General features: G+C 34.5%; 2 protein-coding genes across 2 annotated transcripts; both read right to left on the bottom strand.

The window, feature by feature from the left end:
• Positions 1 to 39: 39 nt before the first annotated feature.
• Positions 40 to 5163, bottom strand: LOC106101856 (4-coumarate--CoA ligase 1-like). Its single transcript, XM_013281197.1, has 9 exons — positions 4622 to 5163; positions 3964 to 4171; positions 2805 to 3147; positions 2184 to 2346; positions 1505 to 1644; positions 1296 to 1434; positions 1012 to 1233; positions 575 to 745; positions 40 to 278 (listed from the first exon to the last, which is right to left on the bottom strand). Exons 1-9 carry the CDS (start codon positions 4736 to 4738, stop codon positions 153 to 155), a joined length of 1629 nt encoding a protein of 542 aa, XP_013136651.1. The 5' UTR covers positions 4739 to 5163; the 3' UTR covers positions 40 to 152.
• A 1742-nt stretch (positions 5164 to 6905) lies between these two features.
• Positions 6906 to 19497, bottom strand: LOC106101858 (4-coumarate--CoA ligase 1-like). The gene is made up of 9 exons (XM_013281199.1): positions 19253 to 19497; positions 15571 to 15778; positions 13669 to 14005; positions 12528 to 12690; positions 11563 to 11702; positions 9782 to 9908; positions 9340 to 9561; positions 7722 to 7892; positions 6906 to 7271 (listed from the first exon to the last, which is right to left on the bottom strand). Exons 1-9 carry the CDS (start codon positions 19367 to 19369, stop codon positions 7146 to 7148), a joined length of 1611 nt encoding a protein of 536 aa, XP_013136653.1. The 5' UTR covers positions 19370 to 19497; the 3' UTR covers positions 6906 to 7145.

Here is a 19497-nt window from a genome sequence, read left to right as displayed (position 1 = left end):
AACATTCACCTTAAGGATTCCATTTAAAAAAGCAAAGGGTATTATCAAAAAGTAATTTATTTTTATCTACATTGGAGTTAATGACATTAAGTGATTACAAGTTCATCGGCTGACAACGCCCATATATTTAGCTATAAATTCGTCTCTGAGTATCACAGTTTACTCTTTTTAGTCTTGACCATCTCTCGCAAGCGTTTCCTTAGTATCTTCCCACTGGGGTTTTTAGGAATTTCTTTCACGAATCGTACACCGCCTCGTAAATGTTTAGGATTTGACAACTGAAAAATTAAAATCTTTATTGATGTTTTTAAATTAAAGTAATATTTTATATTTAAACCTGTATGCTATCTAATATTGTACTACCTAATAAAATATTCGATAGTACAAGTATTCAAATGAAGTTAAATATGAATACTTAATTACAAACTCATAATGTAAAAAAGCACCATTATAAGGTATAGTATTACAATTTAGCAAAGACGTGAATATAGACAGAACAAAAGACCAAGCTAAGACTAAGAATGGAATATTTATTCTGGAAGATTTATCATCTGATAATAATATATAGACATACTCTCTCAGCGACGAATTGCTGAAGTTCTTTCTCCGTTGCATTAGTGTTGGGTTGCAGTACAATAAACGCTAGGGGTACTTCGCCCGCTGATGCGTGTGGCAAACCCACCACACCCACGTCGCGTACTGCTGGATGCTGCAGCAGTACTGCTTCCAATTCCATTGGTGGCACCTCGGATAAATTACAAAAGACAAACATAGACTGTAGGTAGTAACAAATTATTTAATTGGTATTATTTTATAACTGGTATGATAGGTTAAACTAGATCAGAATTTAGAATCGAAGTTCTAGAATATTACAGTCAAGTAATGTTTGAATTGTACTATCGGTAGAAGAAATAGATAGCTACATCTACATTACATAGCTGTTTTAGACTTATTCATTTTTTTTCATAATGTAAAACCGTGTAAAGTGTATATCTTTATTACCCAACGTACCTGATAAGCTTTGTATTTGATAAGTTCCTTGAGTCGGTCAACAATAAAGAAATATTTGTTTTCATCGTAGTAACCTATGTCGCCTGTTTTGAAGAAACCTTCTTCATCGAAATCATCTCCTTTATCTTTTCCCATGTAACCTTTCATTATGATAACGCCTTTTGCACAAATCTCACCCGGTTGATTTGGACCTAAAGGTTCTCTTGTATGGATATCCACGACCTGTGACGATAAATTATTAACAAACCGAAGTATGAAAAATTAATAAAGAGTCATATACGTGCCTTAACAACAGCATTCTTTACAACAAAACCGACACCACCAGGCTTAGCCAAGTGCGCTGTGCTTTGAACATCCCGTGTTACTGCCAACGTGACTTCAGTCATTCCATATCCTTGCAACACGGATAGTAGCTTGGGAAATCTACAAACATTTTAATTAAACAAACAAAAAGGAATAGAGAATTTGATATATCCATTGAAATACTATGTACCTTTTATGAACATCCTTTATAGTATCTCCGTGTAAAGGCGCAGCTCCAGAATATATGACATTTACAGAACTGAGATCATGATTTGATTTGTATTTGCAGAGAGCGACTAACACAGGTGGTACGACTATTAGCAAATTAACCTGTAAAACATATTTTATTAACAATTAGCTTTAGACCGCGACTTCGTCTGTGTGGTATTAAAAAAGTAAGTAGCCTATGTACTCTTCCAGACTATCCCCTTGCCAAATTTCATCGAGATCCGTTCAGCAGTTTCGGCTACAAACTCTGACAAACATTCATCCATCCATCTAAACTTTCGCATATATGATATTAAGTAAGATTTTGTATTATTAGTATTTAGTTTTTGTGTATAAAGTTTTAAATAAATGAGTAAAAATAAGATGTATAGAATGTGTGCAAAGTGCAAAAGAATCTAACAGATCTTGTGTCAAGTAAAGATATGTACGAGATTCCTCTGAGTCAACATATCTGAATGAAGTAATAAAAATATAAGAAACTATAAATAAAAAGATTGATAGAAAAGTCAAAGTTGAAGTTACTATTGGTAGTGAGCATCAACTAGTCATAATATAATAAAAATAAGATTTAGCAACGCGATAATTGTCATGTTGATTCCGTATCTCATATTATACTTATCTTTTCAATTCTATTTCATTACCTTGTATCTTTCTATTGTGTTGAGGTACGATTCTGTTTCAAATTTTGGCAAGAAGACTACTTTGAGTGCTGTTGACAGACCTCGTAGCGTTCCAATGAGGCCCATTGTATGATACCAAGGCGTTATTGTGAGGTTTACTGCTTCCGATTGCATGGTAGGCTCCCTTAAACAATGAGATACTATGTTAATGGTTAAATTTTAATTTTACGTAGAAAAGTGCTTTACAGAAATTAGATCTACAAAGAGATTTTTGAAGGAAAACAAAATAAGCTAATTCTTCAACAACTATCCGATAATGTCAAAACACGAAAATAATCATTTTATCTTAAATTTACAATTTCAGTACATACAAAAATAAAAATCTTTCCTCTTTTTTATATACTAAGCCTACTCGTACTATATTGATAACGTAAAGAAGAAATATTTGTAGTTTTGTATGTATTGAAATAACTCAAAAACTACTGGGTCGACTCTAAACAATTCTTTCATCCTTAAAAAGCTACGTTTTCAGTGAGTAACATCGGCCATTTTTTATTACTATTTTTTTTAATTCACGCGGGCGAAGTCGCTAGCAACAGCTAATTGTTTAGCTATATTATTATAGATTGTATAGATACGTACAAACAGCATGAAACCAATACATTGAGGTGGGTTAGCATAACTCCTTTTGGTAGTCCTGTAGTTCCTGATGAATATAATATAAACAAGGTATCTGTTTGTCCGTTAACTTCTACAACTTCGAATTCTTCCAAATCAATTTTCTTAAACATCTCTCCTTTGGTATTTACCTTCGCTAGATCGTTATATGATAGCGTATTCTTTTCTTTAATATATGCGTCTCCGTATACAATAATTTTATTAACACTGCTAACTGATTTTAGTGTTTTTCCACATGTGTTATAAGTGTTTGGTGAACAGAATACATATTTAGGTTTCGATATACTCATCACATGTTTTAATTCATCTGAAATAACAAATGAAGTACTATTAAATGTAAAAAAGTTTAACAGTGGTAGTGCCCCCTTTAACATCTTAGCACGAATGGGCCGGCACGTCCGGTGTAGTACCACGACCACACATAAGACAGGCGTGAAATGGAAGCAATTCCGTATTTCGTCTGATGAGTGTGGTGCCGAAGGCCTAATTTAAGTCCCTTTCTCTTTACCACCCTTTTCTTATAAGGAGAGGTTGGGAAGGGGAAGTGGATTTGATGGCGGAGGAGATTCTTAGGAAGGGGAAATATCCTCTTTATGTGCGTCTCCTCCTCCGTCGTATAAGGGTAGGCAACGCATCTGCAATTGCGGATGTCTATGGGCAGCGGTCGCCTCACCATTTTGGTGGATTCTAGTGGCCGCTTGCTCGTTTGCCACTTTATGTTATAAAAAAAAAACACGTTTTAGCTTATTGTTAAATAGCTATTCTATTGCTTAACGACAATTAATGTTACAAACTGAATCAATGAAACCATTGAAATAAATATTTCAAAAACCTGATGTTACTTTGTGAAAGGAATGGAAATACTTTTTCCTTGGTGCGAGATGCGTTAATATAAACAAAAGAACATATCGGTAGCTTGCATCTAAATGTTTCTTACTAGTTGTCGCCCGCAGCACTGTTCGTGCTGAATTAATAAAAAAATTTACTTAGTAGTCTACGTGTTTTTCCAGACTATGCTCTACATCTATGTTAAATATGGAGTTCAAACGTTCAGCTTCTGACAACATTCACCTAAACATACAAATTTTTACATAAACAGAAATTAGTGATTATTTTTTATTACCTTTAGTATATCCTGGATTAATTGTAGTCACGACACCACCGGCGCAGACTATTCCAATAACAGTACCCCAGAATTCTCGTCTGTTCTCTGAACAAACTGCTACCACTTCCCCCTTTTTAAGACCAATATTTCTCAATGAAACAGCTATGTTCATTGCCTCTTGAGCTATTTCGCCACATGTAAGTTTTTCGTGTGTTGATCCATTAATCTGATATTCAACAAAAAATACTTGATTGAATTTACATTTTCTCTTTTTGAAGAAACTCTGTTTATACGCTGATATTAGAACTACATGTATTAAAAATGGGCACTCGGGATGGAATAATTTAAATGAAAGAGAGTCATTCGAACATTATCTTTGACAAATAACATTTGAATTTTATTCACATTTATGAATAACTAGTTTTTGCCCGCGACTCCGTCCGCTTGGGATTAAAAAAAAAAAACAAAAGTGAGTAGCCTACGTGTTCTTCCAGACGATTGTCTACATCTATACCAAATTTCATCGAAATCGGTTCAGCCGTTTAGGCCACAAACTCTAACAAACATCCATTCATCCATATAAACTTTCGCATTTATAATATTAATATGTTATAATTATTATATCTTACTTTCGTTTTTAGACTTTTATAATTTGTTATTAAAAAGCAGAACTTACCAATGTTACTTTGTCTTTATTCATCCATAAATTATTCAACATAAACGAACCAAAATTCAAATGTGCTGGTAAATACAGATCTTCCTCACCGTACACATATTTAGGATTTTTCAACATTTTTCAAGACCGTTCTTTATAACGTTACATACGATACTGTTTGATACGGATAATGCAGTAGTTTACCACAGAACAATGACCGTGTTAACGCGCCCCACTCGACTGTGATACGCATAGATTTCAATGCTCTGTGAATGTTTTTGTATCAACAAGAGAGAGCAAACACTGTTATCTTGTACCGTTGTCGACATAATTTGTTATTTCCCTGATAAGTTTATATCAGTTATATTCTATGTTCACGTAATCATAATTATAGAAACATTGGCCTTTTTCAAGGTGTTTGTTTTGATAACTAACAGCTGCTTGTGCCCGCGTGAAATGTCTATACCTAATATAATAAAGCGTAAACATACACTACTTCATGGCGTAAGATGTCAGCAATCACAGCATATTTTTGAATAATTCTTACTTTAATAAAAAAGTCCTACATTTACGAAACGCTTTACAAGCTGCCAACATTACGAAAGCAAAGTTGTCATTTATGCATTTGAATTTTGACATTACACAAATGTAAACAATAATAAAAAGAATATAATTTTATGCGGAAGAAGCCGCACGGGAACAGTTAATTAAAAAATTAAGCCTAAGTCATAGATAATACATATATATACTGAGATAGATGCGACACGGCCGTTTCAGTTTTTTATTTCCTCGCCTTGTTCAAGAGATGGCGTATAAGTGCCGCGCTCACCCACACACACGCACACACCCACACATACTTCAAATGTGTATATTTACATATATTAGGATAAGTGTAAATATCTGCTAAAATAGAAACCCAAAGTTGGAATTAAATGTTTATTGCGTAACCCAATTGGTTATCATACATTTACATATTTCCATTTTCAATAGTGACGTCCTCGAACAGCGTTTTCCAGATTTTCAATATTTCTATTAAACGGCCAGTCTTGGAGAAACGATGCAGAGAACCTGAAAGCATAACAAATTTTACCATACAACGTATTTACGCTACTAATTACCGCCCTCAGTTTCACTCGCGTAGCAAACTGTGCATGAGAGAAGGTGCGAGCAGTTAGTACTTTTAAACATTGTAACAAGGCACTAACAACTCAGCCTGACTGAGTTATAATTTTTACTATAGTATGGTTACTAATTATCGCCCGCTGATTATATAGTCACCAACCTCTAATTCTAAATTATATCATTAGAACAATTTGTTCAAATTCGAAAATCACATTGGTACATGGCAGGATTCGAATCAGGACCTGCAGATTCCAAGTCAAGATACTTGACCCCTGAGCCACCTAAGCTCATAGGCATAGAAAGGCAACACTCACATCAGACTACTATTAAATAGTTCCAATTTTTCCCATTTGAATCTAGTATATCATGAACTTTGATTTAACTTGCTACTTGCTAATAATATTCATCATAAAATCACTGGCACAAACCTGCCGCAAAGTTAAGTTTTTAGTGACCTGATACGTTAAAACTGTGGACGTTTCAATACAACTTTTTTTCTGTCGATGTTGTTGCACTTATAGATATTTTCTGTAATAACAAGTATTGTTATAATTTTCCTCTACAACTAATCTAAATTAACTATGATTACTACATTCTACAGAATACAATTTCAGTTATATTACAAAGTCACCTTACAATCGAAATAACAATTATCGCGGGCTTTTGGGCACATCAGATATTTTCTTTAGTAATTTATTTATTTATTATTAACTTTAGTCGTTTTTAGTTTTGTAAAATTTGTGACGTTTATACGTCAAAACTATTTTTGCTTTTAATTTTGACACAATATTGTGCTGCTATCAAAGAGTTTTGTAGCCATTAAGAGTAACTGGCTGGTTTTTAACGCCATCTAGTCTTAATTTAAACGTTTTAAATGACTAAGTTTCCTAGACTTCTCTACTAGATGATGTTGATTACCGTGCCAAGTTTTTTCAATCATATTGTATGGCAGTGTCACCCCCTTGGCCTATGTTACTCAGTGATAACGTAGCTTTTTAATAGTGAATTTTTGAAATCCGCCCAATAGTTTTTGGGTTATTCCAATACATAGAAATATACAAACCTTTTCTCTTAATAATATCAGTATAGATTACAATTCATCATCATCAGGTTAGATAAATAAAAGGAAAATAATTGCAAACAAAAATTTGTATATCATACAAAATAATCACATCGCATTTATTTATAAAAATATATAACAATTTATAACAAATAACAATTCACCGTATAACGTCTTAAAGCTAATGAAAGTATTGTTAACTGGTTGCATCAAACAATATAAAAAAAACCTTCACCTTTACTCCTAGAAAATTTAAAATGTGAACACGTGTTTAGTTTCTGATGGATAACGAAAATTGCATCAGAAAAAATAATTTAATTACACCTGTTTTTACAGAATTTAACAGACACTAATTAAACCGTGTTACAATTTACTCTTCGAAGATATCACCATTTTCTTTAGATCTTTCCTTAGAATTTTTCCAGTAGCCGACTTTGGTATAGCATCGATGAACCTTACTCCTCCTCGTAAATGCTTTGTGTTTGATAACTGGAAAGGGAAAATAGATCAAGTTGTAAATGATTCAAAATCCAATACATTTTCAAATTTTAAAAGGGATGGTAAATGAAAAAAATAATTAAAATCCTATATTAAGTTAAAACTTAAAAATTGTATCTCAATATCTATATTAAAGTTAGGATCAATTATTACGAATAATAATACAAGGAAATAGTACAAATAATAATCTGCTGATTTTTTTACGAAAAAACCTCTTGTTTACTCCTTAAATTCAAAAGATTAATCTATATCTATACATATAATAAAATTGGAGTGTCTGTCTGTCCGCAAGCCGCGTTTGTTTCGGGTGAACTTCCAAACGGCTGGGCCGTTCTCGACCGGACTGTCATTAAATGGTAGCTGATATATACGGGCATATTATATGCTACTTTTTTATGGACGAAGTCGTGGGCAAAAGTTACGATCAAAATATATTCTTACCCGTTCAGCGACAAACTGCTGTAGTTCAGCTTCAGTGACTTTTGAATCAGGCTGAGTAACAACAAAAGCGACCGGCACCTCGCCGGCTGAAGGATGCGGCTTGCCCACCACTCCAACGTCGCGTACACCTTCGTGCTTAAGTAGCACTGCTTCTATTTCTGCTGGAGCAACCTGGAACATGCGATTCAATGAATTATCAAGATGTTATGATATTAAGAAGGTCGATATTAACCCCAAGAGCAGAACCTACTCGAAGAATGTTAAACTAATGGCTACTTTATTTTATTTATACAAGATTTCTAGATGAATATTTGTTCAATGTATTTTTAAAAGAAGGATAGATAAAATATGTAGGACGAGCTGTTGCCGCGACTTCGTACGCGTGGTATTAGAAAACATACAAACTATATAAATTACAAAAAGCTACGTATCCCTCGGGAACCGGACATTTCTCGGAGATGAAGCTTATCCCATGTGTACTCCAGACTTTGTTTTATATCTGTGCCAAATTTCAATGAGATATGTTGAGCCGTTGCAGAATGATGGAGTAAACATTAAAAAACTAAATTAATAAATCCCACGGGAACCGTAACATTCCAGGGATAAAAAGTAGCCTATGTGTTCTTCCAGACTATGCTCTAAACCTGTGCCAAACTTCATGGAGATCCGTTCAACCGTTTAAGCTACAAACGCTAACAAACATCCATCCATCCATCCATCTAAACTTTCGCATTTATAATATTAGTAAGACTAGTAAGAAGTAAGAAATAAGATTAGTAAGGAGTAAGATGAATTTTAATTGGAAATTAAGGTTGGTTGGTTAAACTCCAAGGAGGGTTATAATCAAGGTAAATGGTAATGTGTTCTGATCTCATGTTAACGTAGAACTGGAAACGTCAACGTTAATCGTATGCTCAACATAGTATCGCGTAAACTGACCGCAATGTCAAGGTACTGAACCCGCGAACCTGATCAAAAGGGTGCGTAAGTCTCTTTGGAAATCCATTTGCCATTCATCCATCCACCAAATCCATGCAAATGCCTTCGTTGTCATTAGTTAATTTGAATTTTGACATTTGCAATTGTGAATTTTACTATATAGAAAAGTTCTTATAATTCCAAGCGGATGAAGCCGTAAGGGAACAACTAGTCGTACAGTACAGAGCATATGTATGAAGAATCTGAGCAACTTGAACGGATATTACATGGGATCTGCATTTAGTCATTCATTGCGTTATGGTTCTAAAATCTATACATATAATAAAATTGGAGTGTCTATTTGTAAAATCACATTTCAAAATTTTTTGCCTGCCTGTCTGCATGCCGCGTTTGTTCCGAGAAATCTCCGTAACGGCTGGTCCAAATCCGACAGGACTTTCACTGGAAGGTAGCTGACATGGATAGGCATACTCGCCGGTCGAAACCGACCCAGCCGTTTCGGAGATTACCCGGAACAAACGCGGCTTGCGGACAGACAGACAGATAGACAAAAAAAATTAAATACAATTTTCGTTCTGTCTGGAATCTGGAATCTGGAATTTTTCCTTCGATATTACAAACAGACACTCCAATTTTATTATATGTATAGATAGATATAGAAGATAGATTCAATACAAACCTGATAGGCTTTGTATTTGATGAGTTCCTTTAGTCTATCAACGATGTACAAATATTTATCTTCATCGTAGTATCCGATATCTCCTGTTTTAAAGAATCCTTCTTCGTCAAAATCATCTTGCTTTTTCTTTCCTATGTAACCTTTCATTAACATTACACCTTTAACACGTACCTCTCCTTCTTGATTTGGTCCTAAAACTTTACCCGTTTCTGGATGGACGATCTGTATATCATAAATAGAATAAAAACTTGTTTTTCAGTACATATCAATACGTCGCCAAATACAAATTAATTTTTCACACATTTCTTTTCTTTAAAACATTTATAGCAGTTTTCTTACCCTAGTATCTTTTGTGGATTTTGAATTTATTTTATTTGCATACTATTCTAGACTTTATCTATACAATGTGTCATATTTAGTTAACAAATAACGCATTATTCACCTTAACAACACTGTTTGAGGTAACTTGTCCCACGCTTGCTTTTTTATCCGGATTGGTATTTATGGAAACCGCTAGAGTAGCTTCAGTCATTCCATATCCTTGTAACACTGCCTGCGCATTTGGGAATCTGTAAAATTTTATCGTTAAACGTATATCGTTTTTTTATATATTCTTAAGCGACCGATTATTAAACTTTAGAACTGACTTATTGTACAGTCTGAAAAACTGGCGGCGTTCCATCTTAAAATTTGGTATCGTTTGATCATTTTGAAACAAGTTGCGAAACAAAAACCTATACATCGCAACTTATAAATGTGTCTGTATGGAAAAAAAGTCGGTTAGTGCCACACGGTCAGTTTCTTTTTATTATTCCCCCTTCGTTTGTACCACTCATTGCTATATAATAAGCTGTTTATAGGAAATTGCGGAGTTTGCAATGAACGATGCAATTTTTCCTGAAAATTCGCGATATTCCACTGCCAGATTCTCTAGAAGTGCGACTGGACATTTAATCTATACTATTATAATAAAGCGTAAACACATACTTGTTTCTTGCCTAAGATGTCAGCAATTACAGCACATTTTTTAATATTTCTTTTTTTAATAAAAAGCTCTACACTTACGTCATGTTTTAGGCTATATGTTTTCACGCCATTTAACTTAGGAGGTAAATATTTCGGATATAAACTCTAATGTGGGAAAGAGACCATAAGTTGCTGCCAACATCAAGGAAGCAAGATTGTCAAGGTTTGTCATGTCATTTTGACATTAGCAATTGATAATTTGACACATGTAAATAATAAAGTTAAATCATACTTTTATGCGGATGAAGTCGCACGGGAACAGCTAGTTATTTATAAGATCTAAAACATGCTGAACTTTTAGTTTCAAATATCTCCTTCTCAGGCACTTCTTATAAACTTCCGAAACTAAATTAGGACAGAGTATATTTAGTATCAAGTCAAATTAAAAAAAAACATATTTTATTTTATACCGTCTCATCACTCTATAGTTCATCTTTTCATACACATATCTGCCACGTTTCATTTAATAATATAGTTACCTGCTGTAAATTATTAAATAGAATTTAATTTTATTGATATGAGATATCCATTTATCAGACAATGACAAATCTATCACTAATACTGAGTTCCAACCGGTTTAGATAAATGTGACCCGATGCCTAATCGGTGATAAAATTATTCGATTAATTGAATATGTAATTTAAAAAGTAATAAATTAATCTTACTATCTATACTATTATAATAAAGCGTAAACACACACTTCTTTGTTGCCTAAGATGTCAGAAATTACACCATATTTTTGAATACTTCTTTTTTAATCTAAAGCCCTACACTTTCGTCACGCTTTAGGCTATACATTTTCACGTCATTAAACGTAGAGGGTAAATATTTTAAATAAAAAACCTAATGTGTTAAAGAGACCACAAGTTGCTGCCAACATCAAGGAAGCAAGAATTGTAATGTCATGTCATTTTGACATTTGCTATTGATAATTTGACAAACGTTAACCATAAAATAAAATTTTCTTAATTTCATGCGGATATAGCCGCACGGGAACAGATAGTAATATTAAAAATGCGAAAGTTGAGATGGATGGATGGACATTTGTTAAAATTTTTAACCTAAACTGCTGAACCGATCTAATTAAATTTGGCATAGATGTAGATGATTGTCTGGAAGAACACAGGTTATTTACTTTTTTTAACACCATGCGGACATAGTCGCGGGCGAAAGGTAGTAAAATTAATAAAATTTCACCTTTTAAGCACTGCATCCGCGGTTTCTTTGTGCAAAGGCGCTGCGCCCGAAACCACAATCATGACGGAGCTCACGTCATGCTTAGTTGGTGACTTGCAAAGTGCAACTAACACTGGTGGCACCACCGACAGTTGAGATACCTGAAAAAATACAACAAAACACGAATTATTTTAAAGATATCGTTATTTAAGCGTAATCGTCCTGACAAACACGTCTGATGAAATCTGAAACAAGTTTTAAAAACATTTCACCTATTTCATCAAACATTTTAAATATGGACTATGTCATCAAATAAAGCCACCTCTACTTCCATACTTCTATATCCATCTTACTAATATTATAAATGCGAAAGTTTAGATGGATGGATGTTTGTTAGAGTTTGTAGCCTTAACGACTGAACAGATTTCGATAAAATTTGGCATAGACGTAGAGCGTAGTCTGGAAGAACACAGGCTACTCACTTCTGTTTTTTAATCACACGCGGACGGAGTCGCGGCCGAAAGCTAGTACTAATATAATAAAGTGTACTCACACACATCTTTGTTATATAGGATATCAGCAGTAACAGCATATTTTTTTGATGATTTTCTACACTTATGACACGCTTAGCTATTTAATTTTAGGGGCCTCTAAATTATAAAAATGTCATCCAAAGAAGTGACACAATCTACAAGCCAATATTAGTTAAGAAGCAAGATTACCATGGTAACGGTAATTATTAGCCAATGACATAGGCCTCCGTTGTCGTTTAAGAATTGGAATGTTAACAGTCTCTATTAAACGGAATGTAAACAATGAAATAAAGTTATTTCTTGTGGATGAACTTACACAGGAATAGCTAAGTGCCATAAATCAAATATTTGACAAACACGTGAAGTTTCGAGTAAAAATCGGACTTTTACAACATGCCTTACTAAGCAGTATTGCCAAGTACGAAAATTTAATTTTTATTGTTTGCAACACACCTTGTATTTTTCTATGGTCCGTAGATATTGTTCAACTTCAAACTTCGGTAGATATATGCTCATTTTCCCTTTTACGAATCCTATGAGGTGGCTCATAAGACCCATAGTGTGATACCACGGCGTTATTGTCAGTGCCACGATGTCCGGCATCTCCATTGTCGGACTGCAAACGATAAGTTTTTTTATCTTTATTTATTAATTAACTCGCTATTGGTAGCGACTTCACTCATGTGAAAAAAAATATAGCCTATGTTACTCTCTGAAAACGTGGCTTCTAAACGGTGAAAGAATTTTTAAAATAGGCCCAGTAGTTTTTGAGTTATTTACATACAAAAATACAAATATTTTCTCTAATAATATAGATGATCCCGGTATGCGACAAATTCAAAGCACTGTCAAAGTGAATACTTTGATTAAAGTATGTTGGCGGAAAACCGCGGTGCCCTACTTACAGAAAACTCGTTAAACGAGACAAAGTCCATCTTGATTTACAATTAATCAATTGGGTAGCAGTGAAATGCTCGAAAAAGAAGAAACTATCCCTGTGCCACTGACAGAACTTTTTTGTACACATTTAAAGGCAGTCTATTGTTTCGCATCGTCGTCAAATAACTGAGCGTATAAGATGGTACACCGCCAAATTCCCTGATTGTATAATATACTGAGTTTGACATTGCAACGCATACTGCACAAACAATTTTTTTTTATTAAAAACCTAATTCTGATTGCTTGAATTTTTTTTGAACACAGTACTCTGGTTTACTCAACAACAAACATCAAAATTATTTTCTTCTGTAGAAGCGCATTGTTAAGAAAAATGCAAAATCGTTGAAATTTTAGATTTTAATTTGTAAAAAACGAAAGAGTCGTTTATTCTAGTTTTATGTTTTCATTTAATGTTCTCACGGGACTAGGAGTATCATTATTTTAATTTACTAAATATAATTTTTAAGGTAAAAGAATAAATTTACTTTATGCATATTCGAATAAATGGAAACAAAAAGTGAACGCATTTAACGGATCGAATTCTTTAATAATGCATTTGGCACGTCTGGAACAAGAATACCATTCTACCCGACGTGCCAACTCTTACCACTTTTATTTGATGTAAAATATTTTCATAATATGGAAAAATACGTACGAGCAAGCTGTTACAACATTCAAATGTGTTATCATAACACCTTTTGGTAGACCCGTTGTACCTGACGAATATAAAATCATAGCCAGATCGTCTTTTCCCACTACTTCTATTGCTTCAAACTCATCTATTTTGACATTTTCTTTCAGCATCGAGTTAGAACCTCCAACTATAGCTAAGGCATTGTAAGACAATGTGTTCTTTGGTATCTCCTCGCCAAAGATGATCAAGTTTTTAATGCCTTCTATATTCTTGAAGTTTTTCTCTTGCGCTTTATAAGAAAATGGTGAACAGATTACAAATTTAGGCTTCGATATTCCCATTACATGTTTCAGTTCGTCTGTAAATAAATAAAATATACTATAAATAAGCAATTTTAAAACGTTCATATGTAAATCTACCAGGTCCCGGTTTAATCACCATCATGTTTTTCGCCATAAACTCCATTTTGAGGTATGAAATGTGTGATAAAAATGCAAATAATATACTTGTATGTAAAAATGGAAAATTTAAATTAATCGATATTTTTACATAACCTTTACATACTTATTATACTGGTAATTAACGCAAAAAGATAACCCGCTAATTTCAAGTAAAATTGCACGAAATTTTTTACTTTAAAATTTGTAGGTAAATAAATATTTGACCATTGGACTTACAATAGTTAGTATAAAATCAACACTTGATAAGAAAACACAATATAATTCTTATGATATAATATTTCATCCTTATTGCAGTAACATTTTTACATATTGATTCACTTTATTCATATTTCATTATTTCCAGGCACCTAAATGATATATATCACATTAGATCACCTATCCACTCATCCACTTGCCACTTGAGGGTCGGCACAGTATGTGCTGCTCTTCCATACATCTCTATCAGCCGTCATATCTGAATCCACTCCTTTCTTATAATTATCCTCTTTCACAAAATCCATCCATACTATCTTCAGTCTTCCTCTACCTTTGTAGCAACATTCAATCTTTCTACAAGCAACAGCAACAATTCAATGCTTTCTGGTTTATGTCCCCATCGTCTCGTCGCATAACATGTCCATACCACGCTAACCTTTTGCTTCTCAATTTCTCCAACACTGGCGTTACTTTCAAACTTCCTCTAATGTACACATTCTTAACTTTCATTATCACCTATCCACTAGCTTGATTAAAAGCTAGCGGTACAGTCGGAGATACTGGCGGTGTTCCAGTATGTAAGCTACAAACGTTTAAACATTTGGAAACGAGACGCGAAACAAAAACTAATACAGCGCAGCTTTAAATGTATCTATACAAAAAAAATCGGTTAGTGTTACGACTAGTTTCATTTTTCATCCCTTCGTTAGCACTACTTACTGCTCTCTAATTAGTTATTGGTACACAGAGGCAAAGTTTGTCTCTTTGCAATCAACAAGGCATTTTTTCCTGAAGTGGAACACCGTAGACTTTCGCGACTGTACCTTCCACTGTAGGGCGTCGGAAGGGGATGGCTGGGGTAAGGTTTCAAAGAGTTTCAAAATTCGAATAAAAAAGAATTTATACTACAATACTCTCTTGGTATAGCCTTCCACTTTTTTTTAATATGAGAAGGGGGCAAACGAGCGGCGGGAACACAAAGGTGGTCAACGACGCCCATGGACATCCGCAACACCAGAGGAACTACAGATGCGTGGCTAGCCTTTGAGGAAGTTGTAGGCTCGCTTCTTGAATAACCCTAAGTCGTATTGGTTTGGTAATACCGCCGAGAATAGACCGTTCTATAATGCGGCTGAGCGGAGCAGAAAGTTCCGCGAAAACTGCACGGTTGAATATCGGCTATTCCCGTAAACCATTACCTAGCGACGTTCATTCCTTAAACGTGTACCGGCACAGCTAGTCGCGTTAGTCAAATAGCAATTATTACCTTTGGTATAACTTGTATTGATAGTGGTAACAACTCCGCCAGCACAGATCACTCCAATAACAGAACTCCAAAACTCGCGGCGATTCTCTGAGCATATTGCTATCACATCTCCCCTCTTTACGCCGATTTTCACCAAAGATACTGCAAGGTTCATAGCCTCTTGGGCGATCTCCCCATATGTTAACTTTTCATCAGTCGCTCCATTTATCTAAAAGAACAAAAATAATATTTTTATATAATAAATAATATTATGTAAGTCTGCCATTCAAAGTAGTTTAGATTTTAAAGGTTAACGTATGTACATATTTGTTCAATTCTCGTGCACATGGCGCCGACCCGCATCGCGATCTACGCATTAACGTTACGTGTTTATGGTAACTAATTCATGCTGGGTTGCTGAAGTGTCCATTTTTATCATTACCCGAAAATTCTTTAGTGTTAGATTGAACAAAGTTTCAACGGAGTAAAACTCAAGCTACGTAGTTCGGAGACGCATTTTATGAAGTTATCGAACTAAAAACAGTAACGAATGGTTAAAAGTAGCCGGGAAACCGGTCATTAGTTAATTAGTTTCATAGTTGGAATTTATTGTGTGAATTAATATTTTTTTAAAGAATGTTCGATGCCAATGGAAAAATTCAGTGCCTTAAAGAAGAATCTAGGTATTGCCGATCACGAGTATTGAAAATTGCTAACTTTATCTTCGGACTTCGCACTTTGAAATCTTTCGAAAACATATCAGAACATTATGAGTCAGATATAATCGAGTGATAAAATGCAAAACATAATCTGTCCAATATTTTATCAACAGGTGTTATTACTGAAAATGAGTCATGTTTAATGTGCATTTTACGCAAGGGCGGATCCAGCTTTGGCGCCAGGGGGGGTCACATAGTCGTGGTCAAGACCAAACAACTCAGGGGGGGGGTCATGAGCCCGATAACCCCCCTCCCTGGATCCGCCGTCCGATTTCATGGAAATCTTAAATCATTGTTTAAGGGCCCACTAACTAAAATAAACTAGTGAATAGTCGCCAATTTTAATAACCTATTTTCGCCTAGCTGTCGTGGACTTCGTCACCGTAGAGTAAAAAAAAAGTGGCCTATGACCTTCCCACAAACATCAGGTACTTTCCAACGAAAGTCTGGTCAAAATCGGCCCATCTGTTTCGGAGTTCACCCGTAACAGACTGTGTCTTGGGACATAAAGACATACAGACAGACAAAAATAAAAAAAAATCTCTTTTTTTTTATAACATAAAGTGGCAAACGACCAAGCGGCCACCTCTATCCGCCAAAATGGCGCCGCTGTCCATAGACATCCGCAATTGAAGATGCGTTGCCTACCCTTATACGATGAAGGACGAGACACACATAAAGAAGATATTTCTCCTTCCTATGCATCTCCTTCATGGTCAAATCCACTTACACTTCCCATTCTCTCTTTAAAGTGGTGGCAGTTTGTTCGGAGAACAGAAGAGAATTCTGGGGTACTGTTATTGGAATAGTCTGCGCCGGTGGTGTCGTCACTACAGTTAATCCAGGATATACTAAAGGTAATAAAAAATAATCACTAATTTATGTTTATGCAAAAATTTGTATGTTTAGGTGAATGTTGTCAGAAGCTGAACGTCTGAATTCCATATTTAACATAGATGTAGAGCATAGTCTAGAAGAACACGTAGACTAAGTAAGATTTTTTATTAATTCAGCACGGACAGTGCTGCGGGCGACAACTAGTTAAAAACATTTAGATGCAAGCTACCGAAATGTTCTTTTGTTTATATCTAAATATCTCGCACCAAGAAAAAAGTATTTCCGTTCCTTTCACAAAGTAACATCAGGTTTTTGAAATATTTATTTCAATGGTTTCATTGATTCAGTTTGTAACATTTATTGTCTTTAAGCAATAGAATAGCTATTTAAAAATAAGCTAAAACGTGTTTTTTTTTATATAACATAAGGTGGCAAACGAGAAAGCGGCCACTAGAATCCACCAAAATGGCGAGGCGACCGCTGCCCATAGACATCCGCAATTGCAGATGCGTTGCCTACCCTTATACGACGGAGGAGGAGACGCACATAAAGAGGATATTTCCCCTTTCTATGCATCTCCTCCGACATCAAATCCACTTCCCCTTCCCTCTCCTTATAAGAAAAGGGTGGTAAAGAGAAAGGGACTTAAATTAGGCCTCCGGCACCACACTCATCAAACGAAACACAGTATTGCTTTCATTTCACGCCTGTCTTTTATGTGGTCGTGGTATTACACCGGGCTAAGATTGGCAGTGGCATTCGTGCTAAGATGTTAAAGCGGGCACTACCACTGTTTTTCATTTAATTTTATTATATGTATAATACTGAATTTGCATTTTCGCGTATCGGCAAATACCACACTAAAATATAGGCTGGATTTTACGAAATAAAATGTTTATTGACCATAATTTTCACACATAATCAATCTATGTCTATACTATTATAATAAAGCGTAAACACACACTTCTTTGTTGCCTAAGATGTCAGCAATTACAGCATATTTTTGAATAATTATTTTTTAATAAAAAGCCCTACACTTACGTCACGCTTTAGGCTACATATTTTCACGCCTTTAAACTTAGGGGAAAACATTTTGGAAAAAAGCCCTAATGTGCGAAAGAGACCATAAGTTCCTGCCAACATGAAGAAAGCAAGGTTGCCATGTTTTGTCATCATGTCATGTCATTTTGACATTTGCAATTGATAATTTGAGACATGTAAACAATAAAATTTTCATAATTTTATGCGGATGAAGTCGCACGGGAACAGCTAGTCTACTAATAAAAACAGAGGTTGTTAATCAGTGATAATGTAAACTACGGTTTTGTGTGTCTATTTGATTTTCGCCATTTTGGCGCTGATAGCTGAGGTTGGTCCTGGGGAGAATTCTCGAACTAACATTAATGACAGAGTTAACATTAAAGGCGCGTTAAAATCGTAACGACGCAAACGCTGTATTTTCTAAGCAATCTCCTATCTATTGTTATATATCTATGTCCTAAACAAATGACAATCGTTTTTTTAGCAAATTAAATAGATGGGTAATGGAAGTGTGTTTTATCATTAATTTTAATACCAAAACCAGTTTGTGTACATAGTTTTTTATCGTATTAAATATATTAAAAAACAACTATAACTAAGACAAAGTTTATTTTGAACAAATAGTGTGAATTGTAGATACGTCAAGTCTTAACTCACCGTTGGTTTTTTTGTTTATACCTGTACACAACATACATATGTCTATCTCTGTTTTTTTTTAAGAAAACAAGAGGGATGACAATACATCGCTGTATAAGTTGTGTAGTTATGATAGCTTTTAATATAACAATACACTTCATTTCATAATTTAATCTACATTTTTATTTATAATTGAAATTATATTAATTTAATTCTTTAAAACTCTATAACGATAAACGTTTACAAACATAAAATCTTTGTTATCTGTGATACAAATGTCAAATGGCCAATGACCTTCAGAAATGATTTCAACATTAGCAAAATAATAAATATTAAAATCTCAAACCAATTAGGTATGCTACAAAACGTTTTAGTATTACATCAATCTACCATAACAAACATAACCTTTAAATACAAGAATGTCGTTTGTAAAGTCTACAATAAGTGTATAATTTGATATTATTACTCACCATAGAGACTTTATCTTTGTGCTCCCATATTTTTTGTAAGAAAAAATCGCCGGCGTTTAATTTGGCGGGCACATGTCTGTCCTCCGGACCGTATACATAAAGAGGATTTTTCAACATTATATAATTTGCTAACAAACACGTCCGATACGCGGCGAACCGAGGCCACTATGGTACAAATGTTTGCGACCGGCAGTGAGTAATCACTAGATTGTACTTGTCGTACGCGTATAGCAATAATGTATTTA

This window comes from Papilio polytes, unplaced genomic scaffold (genome assembly GCF_000836215.1).
Source record: "Papilio polytes unplaced genomic scaffold, Ppol_1.0 DF823935.1, whole genome shotgun sequence".
Taxonomy (NCBI): domain Eukaryota; kingdom Metazoa; phylum Arthropoda; class Insecta; order Lepidoptera; family Papilionidae; genus Papilio; species Papilio polytes.
This window is presented reverse-complemented; position numbering and strand designations above follow the sequence as displayed.